Consider the following 23512-nt stretch of genomic DNA (forward strand, 5'->3'; position numbering starts at 1 on the left):
GCTGTAACGGGTAGCTCTGAGTTACACAATACTGTACCTTGCCTTCTGCACAGGAAGGGTATGGTTTCCCCTGTCTGTGTTCTGAGCCTTTTGACAGAGTAAAGCTCCAAGACAAGAGATGACTGACACACAGCCACTTCCCCCAGAACCACCTGCTAACTGAATCGAGGACCAGGGTTTATCATGATGGATTATAAATCACACACACATCTAATATCTCATCTAAGAAGCCTACTGTAGCATGTTCACTTACTGAAACCAATTCAATTTCAATACCTTATCTGGTCTGGTAGTAAATCTGACCTAGGGGTTGGTCTGCTATGGACCTGAGTGGGTTAATGTTGCATAATACAGGACAATGACTCATTTTATGCAGGGTCCTAACTCAAAAGATTGTGGGCAGCGGGTCTACAGAGAGTCATGTTGGAAAGCACATGTAGAAACAAGTTTCACTAACGGCAGTAGACACACACAGGAACAGAGGGAGGGGAGAGACGGGGCTCACTGTCACTAAGCCACACATAGTATGACGTAATACTACACACCAAACACAGGGCTTGTGGTCTACGACATGTTCAGGATCACCTGCTTCAAGAGTTCTTACCTCAAAATCATATTCCCATTTGCCAACATACTACATGAGAGGAGAGAATATTTACTATGAGAAATGATCTGGGGTTTTCTGCTGCAGGGTACAGTACAGTCCTTCTTCTGAGCAGTGTGTAATACGTAATCAAGACCTATGTCTGACACACAGCGCCATCTGGTGGGCTAAACCAATCACATCATTTATGCAGACAGCTCCCCCCCCCCCCCCCCCCCCCCCCCCCCAGTGGATCATTATCACATCATCATAACGTTTCGTACTCTCACCTTGATGGGGCTGTTGATAAGCTATACAGGCTCAGTTTACACTCTGAAAGGTTCATTTATGTCCAGTAATACATTATTTAACTACCTTTAGCAGGCAATTGTATCTAAAGCAATACACAAATAGTGAGTATAGTAAGATATGCCATATGTCAACTTTGTGTTTGTTTGTGCTGTAAATGACAGTGATCCAGTATGTGAGCCCAGTCACTGTGAGAACAGTGCTGGTTTCTCCTGGGCTGGGGACCTACCTCAGCATCATACTCAAACATCTGGTTGCCCTTCATGTGGTGACACTTCAGCATGACTACTGGTCCGTTTAGGCGGGAAACATCCAGACACAGGTCATCTGTACGGATCTCCTTATCGGCTGTGTAGGAGAACACCTGCAACCCAAACACATGCTGAACACTGGGCTGGCTGGGGTTCCTCAAACACAAAAACAATCCTATTAGTTAGTGGGTGTGCTTGCCACTGACAAACCTATACTCTCTATCATAGTATTATTCATTTTCCCACCCTAACATTCCTCAATTTTTGCACTACATAGACAATGTCTGTGTCCAAAAGTTCGTCTTGGTCATGATTGCAATGCTTGTATTCGATATTACGTTCCGTTGCACAGTTTAGGCTTAATTTAAGTTTTTGTGGTGAAAAGTGAAGCTAACGGTGGCTAACTAGCTAGCCACAGTCACAAATGTCACTAACGCCACAGGCAAATGCCAGGGTGATAACTATTTGCTCATTTAAAGGCCAAAAGTATCTTCACGTCTTGATAGCAACCAATATATCTAAAGGTTTGACGGTAATATGAAATAATTCTGTCATCTGTGGGCGTCGCAATTATGTAATAAATACAACCAATCATTAAGGGGTACCCTGACTAGTGATTGGACAGGCTACCTGTGTCTACTTACCTGCATGCACTCTGCGCCTTCACTCAATGCGCGTTACTGTAGTTTCGTGGGAGTGGCTTTGAAGGGAGGAGGTGGGATATTTTGGTTTGAATTGTGTCAAACAGAAGCTAAAATATCCAGCGTCGCAAAACTTGCCTACCCTGCCTTTAACATTGTGATATTGTGATGTACAATATGATATACGCTGATATTATTAGTACATCTACTTTCAGAAACAGCAGTCTGCTGTTTCAGTGAGGTGTTAGCATCATGATTAGCCCCCGTTGCAAGACACATGCGACAGCAGTTGGTTTTCAATAAACATGCCTCATAAATGATTTTGATTTATTATGACATTACTGTAGATTACATGTTAACGATTTGTTAGGATTTTGTGAAATGATCATGATGTACCTGTACTTTTAAACCAGTGTAGCTCACTGACACACGGTACACTTTCAGCACTCCACTTATCAAAGGTCCCAGATTACATACTGCCAGTGACAACGTTGTTAGATATAGGTTAGATCATTTTTACACAGGTTTTCCCAATTTCTTTGTTTTGATGTAACTGTTTCAACTATGTGAGGCTGGAACATAGCCTATCACCATTCCCTCTTCCCGCAATAAGGGAAATGACAAGAGAACCCCGTTTCATTCTACACTTCAATCTTAGTATTTTGAAGTGTAAATGAGCAGCAACAAATGTATGCTTTTTAATCAATGCCATCTTCATAAATGGTAAGTATGCATACTTATTTAAAATATACAGAAACATCAGTTATAAAGTTTCAGTAACAAAACGGACCCATCAGCAACTGACGCAATCACACTTCACAATTTCCCCAGAAATTGTACCCTCTCTAGTTTATTTTGTTAAAAAACAAACAAACAAAAACATTGGATTCATTAAGTTTCAGTTACTTTAAAATTTGACACTCAAATTATTTATTTTCTTCCGTTGCATGCCTTTAGGTAGAGTTCTTCCAGTACAGCACTGTGAAGTTTTAGGGATTAGGATTAAGGTTGTGACCTTACTCGCGACCCTTACCTGGTTGCCCCCCATCCCATGGCAGTTGAAGAAACCGACCTTCTCGTTCTCCTTCCGCCCCATGTTGTCCACACACTGGTTGGTCTCCACATTCCTTATCTGGAGGAGAGAGAACAGTTCCAGGTTCCTCTCTCTTTCCACCCCTCAAGAAACGTCACAAATGAGATTGTTCCTAAACTAAATCGAAGTGCAAACGTCAAACCATTTCCAGGTGAAGGAAATCACAGCCACCTGCTACTCGCCTTGTGTCTCCTGCACAGATGTCAGACGTAATGACATCTTTACGATCCAATGAAACAAGTCATCTAAACTCATTAGGTTCCACTTCAACAGATCAGCCTGATGATATAACTCTTAATCAGAGGTCTGATTTAAGGACGCAGAAGACTGCATAAATGGAAGCTTGTGTGAAGCATACCGGCAAGTAACCCACCCCCAAATTCTTATTTAATGATTTTATAATCCAATGAGCCATTTAATATCTGCCTTCTGCAGTCCTAGACTGGGTCATCTAATATCTGCTTAGTGTAGTCCTAGACTGGGTCATCTAATATCTGCCTGCTGTAGTCCTGGGTCATCTCCTGTATGTTGTGAAACTGGCTTATTAAGTGAATTATTGGAAGGGAATGGTGCCATTCATAAATGAATTATATAAAGCCTAATGGCTTCAACAGTTTAAAGCTTGAATCGTTGAGGGAGTCTATCAACTGGTAGGGGGAGAGGGAGGAGGGAAGAAAGTGGAGGGAGAAGGAAAAGGTGGAAAACAAGGAAAAGAGGAGTGAAAGGATTGAGAGGAGGGAGAGAGGAAGAGATGGAGGAGGGCAGAGAGGAAGAGGTGGAGGAGGGGAGAGAGAAAGAGGTGGAGGAGGGGAGAGAGGAAGAACAGGAAGGGGAGTGAAGACGAGAGAAAGAAGGAAAATGAGAGAGAGGAGAGGAGAAAGAGAGTGGGGAGACGGGAATAAGAAAAAGAGCAGACGAGGGCGCGGACTGCAGACTGTCCGTGCTGCAGTAAGAGTGTGCAGACTGTCCGTGCTGCAGTAGGAGTGTGCAGACTGTCCGTGCTGCAGTAAGAGTGTGCAGACTGTCCGTGCTGCAGTGAGTTTGCAGACTGTCCGTGCTGCAGTAAGAGTGTGCAGACTGTCCGTGCTGCAGTAAGAGTGTGCAGGCTGTCCGTGCTGCAGTAGGAGTGTGCAGACTGTCCGTGCTGCAGTAGGAGTGTGCAGACTGTCCGTGCTGCAGTAAGAGTGTGCAGACTGTCCGTGCTGCAGTAAGAGTGTGCAGACTGTCCGTGCTGCAGTGAATTTGCAGACTGTCCGTGCTGCAGGGAGAGTCTGCAGACTGTCCGTGCTGCAGTAAGTGTGCAGACTGTCCGTGCTGCAGTAGGAGTGTGCAGACTGTCCGTGCTGCAGTAAGAGTGTGCAGACTGTCCGTGCTGCAGTAAGAGTGTGCAGACTGTCCGTGCTGCAGTAAGAGAAACAGTTTTTTGCTGCAGTACATTCAGGCTGTACAAATCCTGGAGCCTCAGCAGAATTGGACTGGGGGATTAAACCCTCATCTCAGGCCCAGTTCCCAGGGCCTCTCACACTGCAATTGATGGCTTTTATTCCTCATCCAAAGGACATCATATTATTGTGAAGAGGGCAGGGGCTTCTGTCAGACAAACGCTAACTTCACTCGATATCTGTACATTGACACAATAGTGTTCAACTCATATTTCAGGCAAAGCTAGTCTCTGTGGGCTTTAAATCCCTGTAAAAAATTGCCCCTCTTTTGCAGAAAGCCTTTAAAATTGAGATTTAGTTGTGAATGAAGTATGTGTGTGTGTGTGTGTGTGTGTATGTGTGTGTCTAGGAAGAGAGGGTGTCATACTTCACCCAGTGAGTAGTATCTGCGTGGGATCTGGGAGTCAGGGTAGATGTGCTCCAGGTACCATGAGAAGGGCCGGCACTTCAGCGCCTCCCGGAGCGCCTTCCGAGAAGACACGTCACCGTAGTCCACCCTCACCACACCTGTAGGGGGCGACAAAGATGCATGTTACTCTGCACTGGATGAACGGCTTCATACATGAGTGTATGAATTCAAAGATGAGGACAGTAACCATGGCAGCACTGGTCCTAATTCTTTTCCTGGTCCGAGTCCAATTAGACATTAGTTTGGGATGTTCTCTGGTTATTTTCTCTATTCCCCTTCAGTCTTATTGGGGAGTCCTCTAACTCTACCCCAGCGCCCCCTCACTCTTCTGGGGGTCTAGGACGACCCCAACACCCCCTCAATCAAACCCTGGGAGGAAGAGGAGCTCTGCACCACCTAGAATGACCACTAGAGGGACCCTCCACATCAGTATTCAGTATTTCAGTCATACCATAAGCAATGCCCTTCTTCAATGCTAAGGGATTTCACAATAACTTTGTTGTGATTGTGTAGACTGTGCATGCTGTTGTCACAAACACTGAACAGATGTTTCAGTAATGTTTCCATTTCATAAACAACATCACTCATCTCCTTAGTGTCTCTGCAGACATGTGTCATAGATGCGCACAAATCAAATAATCAAGGGATTGGTGGTGATGAGTGGATGACCAGGTGTCCATGTTTCAAGGCTACAGTAGGAGATAAGTGCTGTCCATTCCTGTTAGTCTCCAGGCTGGTCAGCCTATCAAACACACTGGGGAACAGGCCTCTGCTGTGACACAGCCAAAACCTTCAACTGGATTCATTATCACAAGCTGTCAACCATGAGGGACGCTCTGTCCCCCCTACCCAGCCACTCCACTCATATGAACAGCTCTCTCTCTCTCCACTCATATGAACAGCTCTCTCTCTCTCCACTCATATGAACAGCTCTCTCTCTCTCTCCACTCAAATGAACAGCTCTCTCTCTCTCCACTCATATGAACAGCTCTCTCTCCACTCATATGAACAGCTCTCTCTCCACTCATATGAACAGCTCTCTCTCTCTCCACTCAAATGAACAGCTCTCTCTCTCTCCACTCATATGAACAGCTCTCTCTCTCCCCTCATATGAACAGCTCTCTCTCTCTCCACTCATATGAACAGCTCTCTCTCCACTCATATGAACAGCTCTCTCTCTCTCCCCTCATATGAACAGCTCTCTCTCCACTCATATGAACAGCTCTCACTCTCTCCACTCATATGAACAGCTCTCTCTCTCTCTCCACTCATATGAACAGCTCTCTCTCTCTCCACTCATATGAACAGCTCTCTCTCTCCCCTCATATGAACAGCTCTCTCTCTCTCCACTCATATGAACAGCTCTCTCTCCACTCATATGAACAGCTCTCTCTCTCTCCCCTCATATGAACAGCTCTCTCTCCACTCATATGAACAGCTCTCACTCTCTCCACTCATATGAACAGCTCTCTCTCTCTCTCCACTCATATGAACAGCTCTCTCTCTCTCTCCACTCATATGAACAGCTCTTTCTCTCTCCACTCATATGAACAGCTCTCTCTCTCTCTCCACTCAAATGAACAGCTCTCTCTCTCTCCACTCATATGAACAGCTCTCTCTCTCTCTCCACTCATATGAACAGCTGTCTCTCTCTCCACTCATATGAACAGCACTCTATCTCTCTCCACTCATATGAACAGCTCTCTCTCTCTCCCCTCATATGAACAGCTCTCTCTCTCTCCCCTCATATGAACAGCTCTCTCTCTCTCTCCCCTCATATGAACAGCTCTCTCTCTCCCCTCATATGAACAGCTCTCTCTCTCTCTCTCCACTCATATGAACAGCTCTCTCTCTCTCTCCACTCATATGAACAGCACTTTGCAGGCAGAGCTGCCAGTGGAGATTCAGTTCTGGTTCAGTCCAGGCTAGGTTTCTCCATCCTCCTCTCTCCCCCCGGCCCTGCCCTGGTCTGGGGGGCTGCAGGAGCATTGCAGGGGCTGGATGTGTCCTCCTGTTCTCCTGCTGGATCTTGGAGGAGCAGATTTGGACTGATCCAACATGCTGGCAGCTCTGATGTCTGTGCTGGGGCCGGGAGCTTCCAGGAGGTGTGTACCGGTCCAGGAAAGCTACCAGTCTGCCTCCACAGCCGATATTAGGCAGATCATACTGGATCCCATACTACAGGGTGTCATACATGAACACTCACTCGATAGCACAGGGGTACGTTCCTCTGAACAGTAATCCCATTGCTTAATTCCTGTAACATTGCTGGCAGATGGACAGTGGATTCTCGGTGTTGTGTGTTTGTTTGTTGGGTTGTAGAGAGCAGATGGGGTGGAGCATGGGGAAGGAGGGAGGCTACAGTGATTGAGAGAATCCCAGCTTCTCAGATGGATGTCAGAATCCATCTCACATGAATATGTGAGCTCAAGTTCAGTGAGAGCCAAACATCTTGAATCATGCATAGAACAAGATGGCCCTTGAATGAAATATTCAGAGAAAGTGAGAGAGGGGGGGGGAGTGGTGGTAATGAATATAGACATAACCCTAACCTGCTGTGGCATGGTAAGAACTTTCTAAAAGCCTTGGGATGGGGGAAAGAATGTGCATTCAAGTTGTTTGTCTTGGCTTGGAGATGCTTTCTAGAGCCCAGTGAAACCAACACTGGAGAGCGGCGCGAGATACCTGGTGAGATGATGTAGAAGAAGTCTTTGAAGTCATCCATCCACACCTCGGCCAGGCGGCGGTTGTTTTTGTTGATGACCTGCCCAGTGCCTCCTGGGAAGCTGTAGGGCGTGGCCTTGCGGAACACATGACCCACGTGGGAGCAGGTGATGATCTCCAGAGAGCCTCCACACTGCCATATCTGCATCCAAGACCAGCGGCGTCACCACACACACACAAACTGACACGCATACACACACCCACACACACAGCAGCCAACACACACATAGGAACATACACACAGGAACACACACAAACAGGAACTCATACACACTCACATGGATGTCTTGGATGCACACAGGAACACACACACACAGGAACTCATACACACTCACATGGATGTCTTGGATGCACACAGGAACACACACACACAGGAACACGCAAATACCTTCCATCACTTCCCCCCAGTACTTTCTCAGGTGTCTGTTCTTAGTCACTCACCCTGAAAGACATTTCCAAGTTCTCCCCCCCCCAGATGTCCATCCCTGGGTCGTATGTTCCGATCTCTTCAAAGTAGCTGCGGTCGATCGAGAACAGGCCCCCTGCCATGGTGGGGGTTCTGGGAGACAAGAACACATTTCCCTGAATTACTGATGTCCTCCAAAACACAAGTAACTAATGTGCTACCATTTGATTGAGCTAAATTGCTCATTCATCAGTAGCTACTGAGGGTGATTCATAAAAACTTCTGTCTTCCAGCCTCTCCATCTAAAACACATTAGCCCCACTGAACTGATGCAATCTCTATACAAATTCAGGTCATTATTCCACTCGCTCTATATTGCTTTGATTCCACTTACACAACTCTACTAACACAACAACAGCTAGGTTGAGAAAACAGAGATGGTTGTTCATGAGAACTGGGATTCATGAGGGCTGTGGTCTCTCTGGGTCTGTGGTCCCCCAGGGGCTGTGGTCTCTCTGTGGGCTGTGGTCTCTCTGGGGCTGTGGTCTCTCTGGGGCTGTGGTCTCTCTGTGGGCTGTGGTCTCTCTGGGGCTGTGGTCTCTCTGGGGCTGTGGTCTCTATGGGGCTGTGGTCTCTCTAGAGCTGTGGTCTCTCTGAGGCTGTGGTCTCTCTGTGGGCTGTGGTCTCTCTGGGGCTGTGGTCTCTCTGGGGCTGTGGTCTCTCTGAGGCTGTGGTCTCTCTGTGGGCTGTGGTCTCTCTGGGGCTGTGGTCTCTCTGGGGCTGTGGTCTCTGTGAGGCTGTGGTCTCTGTGGGGCTGTGGTCTCTCTGGGGCTGTGGTCTCTCTGGGGCTGTGGTCTCTCTGAGGCTGTGTTGTATATCTGGGGCTGTGGTTTCTATGAGGCTGTGGTCTCTCTAGGGCTGTGGTCTCTCTGAGGCTGTGGTCTCTCTGGGGCTGTGGTCTCAGAGCACATACTAGCACACACTTAGCACAGCCTACGCCTCACTGGGAACTCAACCGTCAAACTGTGAAACTACTGAAGGGATCTAGATGACTAATGACTTGTTTGACTTTTTTACTAATATTGTAAAGGCCTTTTTACAAGCATTGTCACAGTGGATGTTACAGTTGCGAGTATGTACTGTATAGCTAGCTCCCAGATGAAACTATGGCTGTAACAGCTGTCTTTATTTGCAGAAAAACCAAAACTGCCTCACAGAGCTATGCCAAAACACTACAGGGAAGACAACATGTCTATTTAGGGAGTCAGATGGCTGAGCGGTTAGGGAATTGGACTAGTAATCTGAAGGTTGCAAGATTGATTCCCGGCCGTGCCAAATAACATTGTGTCCTTGGGCAAGGCACTTCACCCTACTTGCCTCGAGGGGAATGTCCCTGTACTTACTGTAAGTCGCTCTGGATAAGAGCGTCTGCTAAATGACTAAATGTTAATTTCTATCTTCTAATGAAATGTATAATTTTTATAGCCATCGCCTTGAGTGAAAAGAGATGCATAGAAAAGTACAGAGCAGCCCTGTCTGACACTTGTACTTGGTACAACACACATATTTTCAGATGGAATGATAAACTTCTGTTTGGTCTGATGAGACTGTTCTTTGTCCATAGCTGACAGGCAGCATATCTCTCTCTGTTCCTGACAGGCAGCATATCTCTCTCTGTACCTGACAGGCAGCATATCTCTCTCTGTTCCTGACAGGCAGCATATCTCTCTCTGTACCTGACAGGCAGCATATCTCTCTCTGTACCTGACAGGCAGCATATCTCTCTCTGTAACTGACAGGCAGCATATCTCTCTCTGTTCCTGACAGGCAGCATATCTCTCTCTGTTCCTGACAGGCAGCATATCTCTCTCTGTAACTGACAGGCAGCATATCTCTGTCTGTAACTGACAGGCAGCATATCTCTTTCTGTACCTGACAGGCAGCGTTCTGTCTCCTTTACGTCGGTCCATCTCTCTCTGAGGGACGGGGTACCAGCGGAAGTTCAGCTTCCAGTTGAACCCTCCGTAGGTCATGTCTGACCCTGCCATGTACTCAAACGTGTCGTCACTGATCACGTCGATGATGGGACACACCACCGCACTCCTGGACACACAGAGGGAAGTTACACAGAAACACGTCAGCACATAGACATTTTATTGATATTAGTTTATAGATCCTGTCCCATCCTGCCCTACTCCCTAGGTCCTGTCTTTGTCCTTTGTGTTGTGTTGTGTTGTGTGTATTCATCTCTCCTCTTGTTTCAGTGTCCTGTGCCGTACTTGTGTGATTGACCTCCTCTCCTTGACAAGTGGGGTAGTACCCGGTGGTGGTCTCTGTCTCGTCAACGCCCAAATTTTTATTCTATCTTGTCTTGGTCTTGGACAAAGAGGACTCTGGATTTTATTTCAAGACTGGTCAAGACCACAACTGCAGAAATATCGCAGACGCTCACTGAGATGGCTGGGACTACATCAAACGTTTACCGGCATTTAGAAAGAAAACATTATTAAAAAAAGGTAAGCTAGGTGTAAGTGACGCTAGCAAAGCTAGCTACCTACCGTTTGCAATCTGCCTCTGTATCAAAACTCTTTAGAAATCTATTCCCCCTTCAAACAAAGTTGCTTGCCAGATTTTTTTGTGATAACGAACCAGGCCACATAAAGCTATGTAGCTAAGGAGGAATATAAAGTTATGATACATCAAGTTAACTCATGTCAGCTGCATACCTCCCCCGACTTAATTAAGTTAAACGCTGCGGGACCGCACTCCTTCACTTGGGTGAGAGAGATGTGAAAACAGAGAGAGTGGATACCTAATGCACCTCTATTCTGTGAAGAAAAAAAAAAACATTAAACATTAAATAGGCTGCTTTGCCTGTCCCCCCTTTTAAAAGTGCTGATTTTGAGTTCAAATATACAGTTTCAGATCAAATCTAACTTGTTACTTAACTTGTATATAGCCCTTCTGTTTCTGTCTCTGGTTGTTAGTTCATCTTTGTACTTTAGAGTCAAACGTCCCAGCCTTGTCTATGTATTTTTGTGAACCAAGACTTAAAAACCAAGATTTAAGACTTTTTCTGTATTTAAACACTACGAGTTGTGCTTTGGAGTCCACCACACATTGTCGTTACAGATATTGGCTGGGTTTCCCAGATTCGTTAAGAAGCTCTTAACTCTAAGATCTTCTTAGGAACATTCTAAGAGAGTAAACCCGGCCATTAAGTAGCTGCCAGTTTGTAAACATTATACAGATTGCAGTTGATACAATTTACGTAAATATTAGTTAAAATACATTACATCAATAATATATAACTGTAGATTTTACAGATAGACATTACTCAGACAATGATTTCCAGAGGAAAGCCATGGCATTATTTTGAAGGACACTACAGAGTAAAGTGAGGAGGATCCTAGTGATGTAGCATTCATTCAGCCTTCATTCAGCTGAGAATTCTGTGGCCAACAGATCCATTCTAACTACAACTGACTGACTGATGTTTATTCAGATATGATGAAAGATGACAGACGTTTCCAGGGGATGGCACAAAGAGATTTCAAAACCTAATTATCAATATGGTGCTGGATGGTAAAACATTACATCAAATGAACAGATATGTACGATTGGTTCCTTATTTAGTACATGGGTTCCTGTGTTCCCATTCAACAGAAAGTTAACCAGTGCTGGAACAGTTCATCTCCTGCTCTGAATCCAATAAGAGATGACTGGGAGCTCCTCTTCTCCTGAACATAGGGTTAGGGTTGTACACATCAATACAGGAGCAGGAGCATAAAGGTGGAATGGTTCTGTGATATCATATTCTCTGTAACACAATACTAATGTCTGCCTGGCACCTGAGGCTAAACGGATGAGTGTCTGACCTCTGATGAACAAGAGATGGAGAGAGAGAGATGGGGGAGGCATTTATCTACAATCTACAACAGCACCCTTTCACAAAAATAGCCAAGCCACTCAGCCTAAGAGCAATCATGGAACATAGTTACAGGCAGCCCCCCCTCCCCCAAATCATCAATAATAGCACAGGCATTAAAGCCTGTCACTTCTGATGGTAAATCCTACACATGGAGTTTGGAGGATGACACAGTGAGGCAAGGAAAATCTATATAACCGGAAATTGACGTCATAGGGTGTGTTGAACTCGTCTCTTTGACCCGTTGGTGGCGCTAGAGTGCTCGAATGGGAGACATAAAACTTGGTGAATCTAAAGAAGGGATTGTGCTTAATGAGTGTGCCAAATTTCACAACTTGTTACCATGCGGTTCTAGGGGCTGCCATAGACTCCAATGGGAGAGGAAGATGGTTTATAGTAATAATAATAGTAAGAAAAGGTAGACACTTAAGTGGCTTCGCCGCTTCGCAGCTTGGCCACCAATTAATTGAAGTGAACTCTCTATGAAAGGAATGAAATAGAACTGAATATAATTGAATGTCATTGAAAGGAACGAGAGCAGTGAGCCTACCTTTCTTCCTTGATCCTGGCCAGCAGGGGCTCCAGCCAGCCAGTGGTGCACTCACAGTGGGCGTCCAGGAAGGTGATGACCTGTCCGCGTGTGGCCGCCGCCCCGCGGAGCCGCGCCCTGATCAGCCCCGAGCGCTGCCCCATTCTCAGGACCCGCGTGGGCACCTCCAGGGAGCCCACGTAGTCCTCCAGCTTCTGCTTCAGGAAGTCTGGGAAGGGAAAAGATGAGGACAACATCATTCTAGCTCAGTATGGATGCACCGGCAGGCAGGAAGTTCAGTAGTGATTCAGGCTGGGCTCTGCTTCGCTAACCCTAACCCCAGGGGAGCATCGGAGCACTCAGTTAGACCCAGCATATACACTTATCATACACTTATTCCCTCTGTTGGTACTGATCAAACAATGCTTTCAGTCATCACAAATGCAACAGTGTGTATACAGCATGCATACTGCGTGTATTCAGCCCTTAGATGACAGTCAATCTAACCCCCCCAGTGCCCCCCCCCCACCTCTCTCGCTGGCGTCGTCCACCAGCAGGATCTCCAGCAGCAGGTGGCGCGGCGAGCGGCTGATGGCGCTGTGCACGGTGCGCAGGAGGGTGCTCCACGCCTCGTTGTGGAACACTATGACGATGCTGGTTGTGGGGAGGTCATCAGGGTACACCTTCGCCTTGCAGCTGAGTAGAGTACAGCAGGACAGAGTCACGGTAGAGCACAGTAGAGTATAGTACAGTAGAGTACAGCAAGATAGAGTCACGGTAGAGCACAGTAGAGTATAGTACAGTAGAGTACAGCAGGATAGAGTCACGGTAGAGCCCAGTAGAGTATAGTACAGTAGAGTACAGCAGGATAGTCAAGGTAGAGCACAGTAGAGTATAGTACAGTAGAGTACAGCAGGATAGAGTCACGGTAGAGCACAGCTGAGTAGAGTACAGCAGGATAGAGTCACGGTAGAGCACAGTAGAGTATAGTACAGAAGAGTACAGCAGGATAGTCAAGGTAGAGCACAGCTGAGTAGAGTACAGCAGGAGAGAGTCAAGGTAGAGCACAGCTGAGTAGAGTACAGCAGGATAGAGTCAAGGAAGAGCGCAGCTAAGTAGAGTACAGCAGGAGAGAGTCAAGGTAGAGCACAGTAGAGTATAGTACAGTAGAGTACAGCAGGATAGAGTCAAGGTAGAGCACAGCTGAGTAGAGTACAGCAGGATAGAGTCAAGGTAGAGGACAGCTGAGTAGAGTACAGCAGGAGAGAGTCAAGGTAGAGCACAGTAGAGTATAGTACAGTAGAGTACAGCAGGATAGAGTCATGGTAGAGCACAGCTGAGTAGAGTACAGCCGGATAGAGTCAAGGTAGAGCACAGCTGAGTAGAGTACAGCAGGAGAAAGTCAAGGTAGAGCACAGTAGAGTATAGTACAGTAGAGTACAGCAGGACAGAGTCAAGGTAGAGCACAGTAGAGTATAGTACAGTAGAGTACAGCAGGATAGAGTCATGGTAGAGCACAGCTGAGTAGAGTACAGCAGGATAGAGTCAAGGTAGAGCACAGCTGAGTAGAGTACAGCAGGATAGAGTCAAGGTAGAGCACAGCTGAGTAGAGTACAGCAGGAGAGAGTCAAGGTAGAGCACAGCTGAGTAGAGTACAGCAGGAGAAAGTCAAGGTAGAGCACAGCTGAGTAGAGTACAGCAGGAGAGAGTCAAGGTAGAGCACAGCTGAGTAGAGTACAGCAGGATAGAGTCAAGGTAGAGCACAGCTGAGTAGAGTACAGCAGGAGAGAGTCAAGGTAGAGCACAGTAGAGTATAGTACAGTAGAGTACAGCAGGACAGAGTCAAGGTAGAGCACAGTAGAGTATAGTACAGTAGAGTACAGCAGGAGAGAGTCAAGGTAGAGCACAGCTGAGTAGAGTACAGCAGGAGAGAGTCAAGGTAGAGCACAGTAGAGTATAGTACAGTAGAGTACAGCAGGATAGAGTCAAGGTAGAGCACAGTAGAGTATAGTACAGTAGAGTACAGTATATTACAGTAGAGAATAGTTGTGTAGAATAGAGAATATGAGAGTAAAGTATACAGGAGCAGAGTAGATGAGAGTGGAGTATAGGACATTAGAGTAGATTACAGCAGAGTATAATAGAGTATGTTAGAGCAGAGACAAGTCAAAGTAGACTACAGTAGAATACAGAAGAGAACAGTACAGAGAAATAGAGCAGTAGAAGCAGGATTGTAGAAGCAGTGATGGTGCACTACTGCTGTGCCGTGATGGTGGAGTATGACAGCATCACACCGACCTGCACACTCCTAGAAATAAACTTCAAGGCTGACAACCCAGTCAGCACTTCCTCTGCACAGTGGGACGTCTTTGCTAGTCCTCCCACCCCCTTCTCCAAGATCCAGTAACTAAGGAACCCAGGCCTTTAGCCATCAAGTGTGGTACTAAATAAAGGATTAGGTGCACGCCTGGTATTGGAGCAGGAGAATTGAATGGAGGAGGTGAGGCAGTCAGGGAAGGTTACTGCAGGGTGGAGTAGGGGCGGGGGGGGAGAAGGGGGGGGGCGAACTAGGCAGGACTGCAGCGTTAGCTGGCCCACCACCATGTCTAACAGCACAGGGGTCAGGGGTTGTCTCAAAGTCTTGTTCCTCTTAGATGACAAGCTGGCTGGCCACAGTGCTGAACTCTAGCTATACTAACCCTACATTCTCTCTCCAACTTCTCTTCGTCTCTTCCTCTCTCTGTATCTCTCTCCCTGTATCTGTCTCTCTCTCCAACTTTCTGTCTGTGTGTCTGTCTGTCCCTGGGTGTGTGAGGGAGTGTGTGTGAAGGTGTGTGGGGAAGTGTGAGGGAGTGTGAGGGAGTGTGTGAGGGTGTAGTGAAGGTGTTGAGGGTGTAGTGAGGGTTTGTGAGTGAGTGTGAGAGTGTGTGAGGGTGTGTAAAGGTGTATGAAAGTGTGCAAGGGTGTGTGAGGGTTATGTAACACACACAATGACTCCTCAATACAAACTACAGTTAACCAGTCTGGGTAGAGGTATTGGTATGAAAAGTGTATTTAAAGTGCTGTATTGCTGTATTCAGATATACTAGGAAGGGGGGGTTATTACACTATTACACTAACAGAGTGTTAACAGAGCCTCCGCAGGGTACGAGGGCTCCTATGTCACACAAGCGTCCCTCAGGCTTCTCATATCCAGCTGAAGTGGATCTTGTGAGAGCGTAAACAAGCACCTCTACCCCACCACACAAGAGCTGTCCCAGAGTCTCAACATCCACAGCTCTTTAACGTTAGACACTTCTGGTCATAGCAGGAGCCTGGTCTGAGTGTGAAGGAGCCTTCTTAAGATGACTGCTTAGAGTGTGTCTGGTGGGGTGTCTGTGTGTGGACCTGGGGAGCAGAAAATACCCACTCACCCATCCAGACGCACATCCGGCAAGGTCCTGTTCAGGGCAATCATGTCACTGGCCATCAGGTTGAACTGGTTGACCTTGAAGAGCTCTTTCATTTTCTCTTGGTCGTCCTTGGAGATGACCACGGCTTTTCCCATCTCCCCGGGGCCTTCATGGCCTCGTGATATGACAGCTGGAACGACACGACACAGATAAACTTCTCACACACAGCTACAGTACGGCGTGTATTCCTCTGTTGTATTTCCTGCTGCCTGAGAGGTGAAGGTCACACACAGTCACACAGAAACTTCTAAACTCAGCAGGGTCAAAATAAAATGGTATTGTATCTATCCATCAAGGTCTCACAGAAAGCCAAGACACTCAACAAAAACTCAAGATGGGTGAATCATGCTCTATTGTGAGAAGAGAACATAGAAGACAACATGGGTTTGAAAGAGCAAGAAGTTCCAGTACATTCCTCTCACATCTTAAGGCGCAGGACACTGAGGCAGGGCCCGGGGCCACAACCTGACAGCAGGACACTGAGGGGGACTGACCCTCCAAGGGTTCCCACTGTCCATGTACCCTCATGTCTTCATCACCATATTGTGTTGTATAATATGTTACCGTGAGAAAAACTAGCACACTAACTACACCACAGCCACGGAGACATAGCCAGGACAGGAAACATCTTTTAGGAGGCCTACACTTCAGAATCAGGAGATTAAAAAAAATATAATAATTTTTATTTGATTGCCATGTAAGTTTTCACAAACACAGAATTTACTGTGGCAGGAAGGTGCATACAATAAACATGTATGAATCTTAATTTTTTGAACAGGGGAACAAAAGGACAGATGGCATGGAGTTGCTGGAATGTTCCCTTGACGCCAGACATGGAGTCATACACAGTCCCGGTCATGTAAATGATAGTACAAAGACTTTCTGTTTACTTTCTCCCCCCTCCACCCCCTAGTGTTGCTGCAAAAAGGAAGAGTTGAAGATTATGTTTCAACTATCCAGCCTTCCGCTTTGTGTTCTTGGGTAAAACCCAGAAAGTGGGGGGTTTAAGATACCACCCACCACCACATTCCCTGAGCCTCTGTAGAAGCAGCCTGGGATGTGTCAGCCCTGGAACAGCTCAGCCTCTCACTCTCACCCTGACCCTCACATGAGCAGCATGTATTATACATGATGACCATCACCTCCCAAGATAACATTCACTCACTGCCAGGGTGTCCAGTCCAATTCCCTGGTCCCACTCAACGCTACGGCCTCCCCTGGAGATGACCCTCCAGCCACACTCCTCACCTACACACACACCTACACACTCACCTACACACTCCACACATACACACTCCTCACCTACACACTCACCTACACACTCACCTACACACTCCACACATACACACTCCACACCTACACACTCCACACCTACACACTCCACACCTACACACTCCTCACAATCACACCCACACTTACACACAAGCACTCACACTCAATCATACACTCACTTTCACAATCACACACACTCGCATGTATGCCGCATGACATAGAGAAGTATGGCTGCTTCAGTATGGCTGCTTCAGTATGGCTGCTTCAGTATGGCTGCTTCAGTATGGCTACTTCAGTATGGCTGCTTCAGTATGGCTGCTTCAAATCTGAGTGTCAAACAAAAAAGACACGTTTTCTGTTCTCTCCCTCCCACGTGGAAAGTGGAGTGATAGTGTAGACTGTGTATATGCTAGACCTTGGGGCTTATATGATTCCTGATTATGGATTCATGGCAGAAGGGCCTGATAAATGAGAATACTGTGGTTTGATTGTGAGAGACTGAAAGGTAGATAAAACGTTGAATCCATTCATTCATCCATCCATCTTAGCTTCAGAAAGCTATGATGCATGAGACTGAAAGATAGCAAGTTTGATCCATCCATCCTAACTTCAGAATTGTGTGACAGTGAATGTCTGGTTACTACGCAGGCAGATCTCCCCAGTACATTTCTGTCCTTCCAAAGCAGTTTTCTTTTTGGCCTCTAACCGCCAGCATCATCCTAGACTGGCAGCTCCTGAGGGCCCTCCTCAGCCTGGTCTACACGCTGAGAGGGTCTTCAGCACCAGGCTGCTGTAGAGAGACAGGGAGGAGGACCCACAGATGTGCATGCAGCTCACATTGACTTAACAGATCATGTTTCCAATGCTCCATACACCCTCCACTTTGATACTAAATGGAATTTTCCAGAAGTTATGGAGGAGACGAGTGTGTGAGAGGAAGCAGTTCTCTCCACACACCCTCCTCTACCTCCCCTCTCTCCTTATCCTCTGTGCCACACCTCTTCCTTGATTACTCTTCCTCCTATCTTTACCCCATCCTTTTCCTTTCCCCTCTTCCACCCCCTCCACCCTTCTCTCATCCCCCCTCCACACTGTCCTCCCCCCTCCTTCCCCTCCTCCTCTCCCCCTCCCCTGAGTTCTGTCAGACACCAAACTTACACATGTAACTGTGAGATTCTCTGTGAGGTCGCCACAGTAAACTCGTCTCCTGCGACCGTGTTTTGAACGATAGCACAACCACACAGGCCATGTGGCATTGATCCCCTGCAACACCGACAGCCTTTGATTTGTTGAACTGACTTCATTACTATGGCAACCCGACAGGGCTTGATATCCAAGGACAACTTCGAAAGTAGAGATTGGTCAAGATGTCCACATGCATTCTTTAAATGGGAATGTGATGGTATCACACTGTCTCAAAGGAAGCGATCACATGACCACAATATGGGAGCCTCTGCTGCTTGGAGAGGAAGAGATCCCACTGGTATCTGAGAGGAGGGACGACAGTACGAGCGTTCTGATTGGCTAATGTGTCGTCATGCCAGCCGCATATTGCCCTCCTCGCCGGTCTGATACGGATCCGTTTTGCCCTCTGATGTCATCTTCCAAATGAGTGATATTGATAGACATACCCATGAGGAAATTCAGAAGCAGCAAAAATGTGTTATTGAAAATGATTATGAAGACAATAGTTTGAATAACTTGTGTTGTTACTTTACTGTCAATCAAAGCCATTTTAGCTGAGCAGTGTTGTCTGTTTTCTATTGATCATTGTAACTTGAAGTTAGCAAGTAATTGGCAACACCTGAAACACATTGTGTCGTGAGAAGACTTGAGAGCTGAACAAAACTACATGATTTCTATTAACAATGACCATTTCTTTCCATTTACAAAATGAAAGGATCAAAAAATGCCATATAATAAACACTTACTGACCTCGACCGTTCGGCCATGCCGGGAAATATAAAACTTCGGCTATCGCTCGGTCAATACGTTAAAGCCTCAGTCTGATATTTCCCGGCATGACCTCACTCTCGGTTAGTAAGTACCGCAAAGAGTATAGAAGCACGTCAATATAAGTTCTTTGGTTACCGTAAATAGTTATGCATAACCAGGACAGGGAACCAGAGTTGTGAAGCATGTTAGAGCATGTCAATGCTGCATACATCATTTGAGTCACAATAATCTGTTGTGACCTAATCATAAAGTCACAAGTACTCTCTCCTGTGGCCCCTTTTCTAATCCACTGAGGTCGTCATGGAAATGTAGGAATGTTTACATGAAGACTACACGTCACAGGAGATATCATAAACACAGGGATTTTATGGGGCTGGATCATAAAGATGTGGCGTTCTGCTGGATAGCTATTTCAAACATCATGCATGAATTAATCTGTAACCGCAGGCAAATGTTTTTTAAAAGGTCATTATTGACTTGAGGATGGACAACCTCGAATCGTTCAACCACGTGTCGAAATGAGATTGTGGAATGAGAGGAATACTAATTGATCCCTCCCAGATGGTCTGTTGTGAGGAGACCTGTAGAAGCACTCAGATGTGAGGAGACCTGTAGAAGCACTCAGATGTGAGGAGACCTGTAGAAGCACTCAGATGTGAGGAGACCTGTAAAAGCACTCAGATGTTGGAATGTAAAGGCCAACTGTAATCAACATGCTCTCTACTCTAAAGGCTGCCATACATTACAGATAGGTAGCACACATCCTGCAGTACTCAGAAACAAGTACAGAGCCATAACTGTGGAAAGTTTTGCAACATTGTCTCGTGTCTCTTATGCGGTCAAAACATGTTCAAAACAGAGACCAAATTAAGCATGAAGAAAGAATTTGTCAACATGGTAATAAAACATTTTCTTTAATGCCACTATAGAATCCAGTCGTGGTTGATTGATTCCAGCTTTTTGAAAGCAGAACACTGAATGAGTAAACTGGTGACAGACCGGCAGAAGCTAAGCCTTGCTTTTCTAAGCAGAATGGCTACTCAGTCCTCATTTGACAATTTAATTCCATGAAAAGCTCATACCATCATGTTTAAGAGTAATGTTTAAATTACTTCAACCTAGACCTCACATACTCTGGTAGCTTACACCATTTCAATCCATCAAAAAGCATTAAGCATTGTGTGCAATTGTTTGGCATGATGGTAATTACATTGGAGAACAGAGTCCTCGGTACTGTTCTGACTTCCAGGTTTCTGCCTCATTCGAACCTTACAAGCAGCTTACAGAGCCTCTTGTAAACCTGATTACTAGAGAGGCCGTCCTGGGGAATAGAGAACCAGAGGATGACAGTCATGTAACTGAGGCTCATTAAGCAAGGATCCAGCTAACCACGGTCACTCATTCACTACTGAACAGCTTGCAGGAGCAGAGGGGTCAACACATGGGTCTCAAGGATAAGCCCTCCCTCTCTCCCTCTCTTTCTCTCCCTCTCTCCCTCTGTCTCTTCCTCCCTTTCTCTCTTTCTCTACCTCTCTCTCTCCCTCCCTTTCTCTCTTTTTCTCCCTCCCTCCCTCTCCCTCTCTCCCTCTCCCTCTCCCTCTCCCTCTCCCTCTCCCTCTCCCTCTCCCTCTCCCTCTCTCTCTCTCTCTCTCTCTCTCTCTCTCTCTCTCTCTCTCTCTCTCTCTCTCTCTCTCTCTCTCTCTCTCTCTCTCTCTCTCTCTCTCTCTCTCTCTCTCTCTCTCTCTCTCTCTCTCTCTCTCTCTCTCTACCTCTCTACCTCTCTACCTCTCTACCTCTCTACCTCCCTCCCTCCCTCCCTCCCTCCCTCCCTCTCCCTCTCTCTCCCCATCTCACTCTTTTATTTTTATTAGTCCACTCAGCCAGAGAAACACTAGCTTGCTGATTCCTGCATTTACTCTGCAAATTGTTTGCTGTCCGTTTGTACAAGTTTCTCAACACTGTAAGGTGGGTGATGTGTGATAATAATGAGATTAAAGTTACAATATTTTTGGAAATACAAAATCATATGGCGGTGGTCAGAGTAGGAGTTTGTGTATCTGTGTCCTAATTCACTACTACTTATCAATATCCATCAATTCATTTATAATCATTAACATTCAGTCCTGCCCCTGGCCCAGGCCCTAAATGAGGGGGCTCCTTCCCCCTGGCCCAGGTTGTGTGTGAGGGGGCTCCTTCCCCCTGGCCCAGGTTGTGTGTGAGGGGGCTCCTTCCCCCTGGCCCAGGTTGTGTGTGAGGGGGGTTCCTCACCTCTGAGAGCTGGCAGCAGTGAGCGGTCCTTCCTGTCGTCACATTTGTTACACTCGCTGAAGTAGAGGAGCAGGAACACGTCCACCAGCACCCAGACCAGAGAGGTGGTCAGAACCACCTTGCAGTACACAAACCTCCTCATCAGCCCCCGGACAGCCTCGCTCTTTCAGGGCCCAATCAGCACTCTGGCCCCTGGACCGGCGGGCAGGAACTCAGGAGCTGGTGAGCGGTGGTAGGGGGACGATTAAGGGTGGGGCACACGGACAAGTCATCCCACTGCAGAGACGAGAGGGACGAGAGAGGGAAGGACAATAAGAGAGAAATACAACTGTAGCATTTCAATACCATGAAAATTCATTCATTGTATGTCCTTCATATAGGAGCATATTTATGGATGCATAATTGGAGCCAGAAAGATCCCAATGAGGCATGATGTGATTCAAATCAACATTTCTTTGTCTTAAATTCAAGTTACGGGTGTTGTGCAACGGGACATTTTACAAGCAGTATTAGATGCATTCTTTAAATGGGAATGAGAGAATAGGAGCATAGGAGGAAGCTCATTCTCCCTGTGGACAGTCTAGATATCATCTCCTGCCTTCCTCTGCCAGGCACATAGATTTCCACCAGAGAGAATATTTGTGGGGAAAATAACTCTCAGTGGAATGAAATGGAATTCCTTGCTAAGCTGCGCATAAAACACAGTGATTTGCTTTCTCTTATTCTCTCTTATGACTTTCCCAGCACGAAATGAGTCTTACAGAGACAATTGACAGCACATTGATTTAGTCTGCGTTGAACAGTGTAAAGATATGATCTCAATAGCAGGCAGACAGGCAGCTGTCGCTCAGCACAGAGACTGAAATGTGACCCACTGTGTGCTCACTGATGTTCTCACAGCTGAGAGGCTACTAGCTTTGTTATCTGATCCATATATCCGTTATGGGGTTTACAAACTCAAACGCATCCATTGTTCTGTTTGCAAACCTGCAATACTGAATCCTGCTGTGGCTGGTCATGGGACCACCAAGGGCACTATTGAGAACTCATCCCCTCGGGCAGCTCACAAGCTTGTGTTTGAAAGTGTGTGTGTCTTGTTTCCCCACGTGCTTCTATGGTGTTCCTGTATCCCCTAGCTCTCCCTGGAGGGAAGGTCTGACTCTCATTTCCTTGTTGTTCCCCTGCAGCGCAAAGCTGGCATTAAACTCTCTTCCTCTCTCTCACACATACAGAGACAAACACACACACTCGCACACACACACGCTCCATGTCTGAATGTACCCCCCCCAGTTCAGTGTGAATGTGCAGCACAGGACCTGCCCACAGCTACTGAACTCACTGTTGTCTCATTCAGAAGAATGTGAGGCTCGGTCCTGATGAGCTGTGTGATTACAGGCCCATGGCAGACCACACATGGATCCCTGTTTCCATCCTGAAGTCGGAAGCTCTGCAGGTTCCGTGTGCGTTCTCCCCAGCACCCCCACCTGCTACTTGACCTGTCCCAGCCCTCCAGCAGCCAGGGCCTAGCGACCTGTAGGCTCTCTATCCCCTCTCATCCAGCACGACCTGTAGGCTCTCTATCCCCTCTCATCCAGCACGACCTGTAGGCTCTCTATCCCCTCGCATCCAGCACACCTCATTCCAATACTACTGGATGACTGGGGCTGGAGTGACAACATTCAGGAGGCTAGGGTTAGGGATCTCCAGATGCATGGCTGGACAGGCCTGAATTACACCATCTTGAGGAGATTCACAGCACTCTAAAGAACCCACTCAGACCCAGGCAGAACTCAGAGGAGTACTCCTAACCCTAACTCCAGCATGGAACCCTTCAATCCATTTAATCAACCCTCAATTCCAAGCTAATATCTGCTGTGAATGTGTGCGGGTGGTCCAGTAAAGTGTGTGTGTGTGTGTTTGTGTGTGGCGGGGGGGGGGGTGTTTGTGAGTGTGTATGAGTGTTTGATAGCGTTTGTCTCTTGCCATCTGCTTGGTGTCTGCAGCCCATGTTTGGGTTAGATGCCACCAGCCATGCTGGAGGCCTCCGAGGCTCCTGGTGCCTCACAGCAGATCAGGTCATCAGCCATCTGCACACAGGAAGATGTCCTCCCTGCTAAACGCTGCGCTGGTACTGGACATGGTCTCTCCCCTTGTGACACCAGACATTAATATTGACCACTACAACATGTTTTCTGGCACCACCTAGACTGTAGCAGCTAATGACCAGAAAGGAGCAGGATAGTAGGAAA

At 46.8% G+C, this 23512-nt stretch overlaps 1 protein-coding gene across 2 annotated transcripts in view; it reads right to left on the minus strand.

Annotated features, from left to right (window-relative positions):
* The window catches only part of galnt13 (polypeptide N-acetylgalactosaminyltransferase 13), a 33162-nt gene that overhangs the window by 7708 nt on the left and 1942 nt on the right, over window positions 1-23512 (minus strand). For both annotated transcript variants that reach the window (XM_084689269.1, XM_084689268.1), the window contains exons 2-11: window positions 21264-21539; window positions 15729-15897; window positions 12845-13011; window positions 12337-12544; window positions 9791-9961; window positions 7894-8011; window positions 7414-7594; window positions 4687-4826; window positions 2818-2916; window positions 1122-1256 (exon numbers count right to left, since the gene is read on the minus strand). In XM_084689269.1, the coding sequence (XP_084545395.1) occupies window positions 1122-1256; window positions 2818-2916; window positions 4687-4826; window positions 7414-7594; window positions 7894-8011; window positions 9791-9961; window positions 12337-12544; window positions 12845-13011; window positions 15729-15897; window positions 21264-21405 (1530 nt within the window). In that variant the 5' untranslated portion in view covers window positions 21406-21539. The remainder of the gene's footprint in view (window positions 1-1121; window positions 1257-2817; window positions 2917-4686; window positions 4827-7413; window positions 7595-7893; window positions 8012-9790; window positions 9962-12336; window positions 12545-12844; window positions 13012-15728; window positions 15898-21263; window positions 21540-23512) is intronic.

This window comes from Hypomesus nipponensis, chromosome 23 (genome assembly GCF_054491055.1).
Source record: "Hypomesus nipponensis isolate SF chromosome 23, ASM5449105v1, whole genome shotgun sequence".
Classification (NCBI taxonomy): domain Eukaryota; kingdom Metazoa; phylum Chordata; class Actinopteri; order Osmeriformes; family Osmeridae; genus Hypomesus; species Hypomesus nipponensis.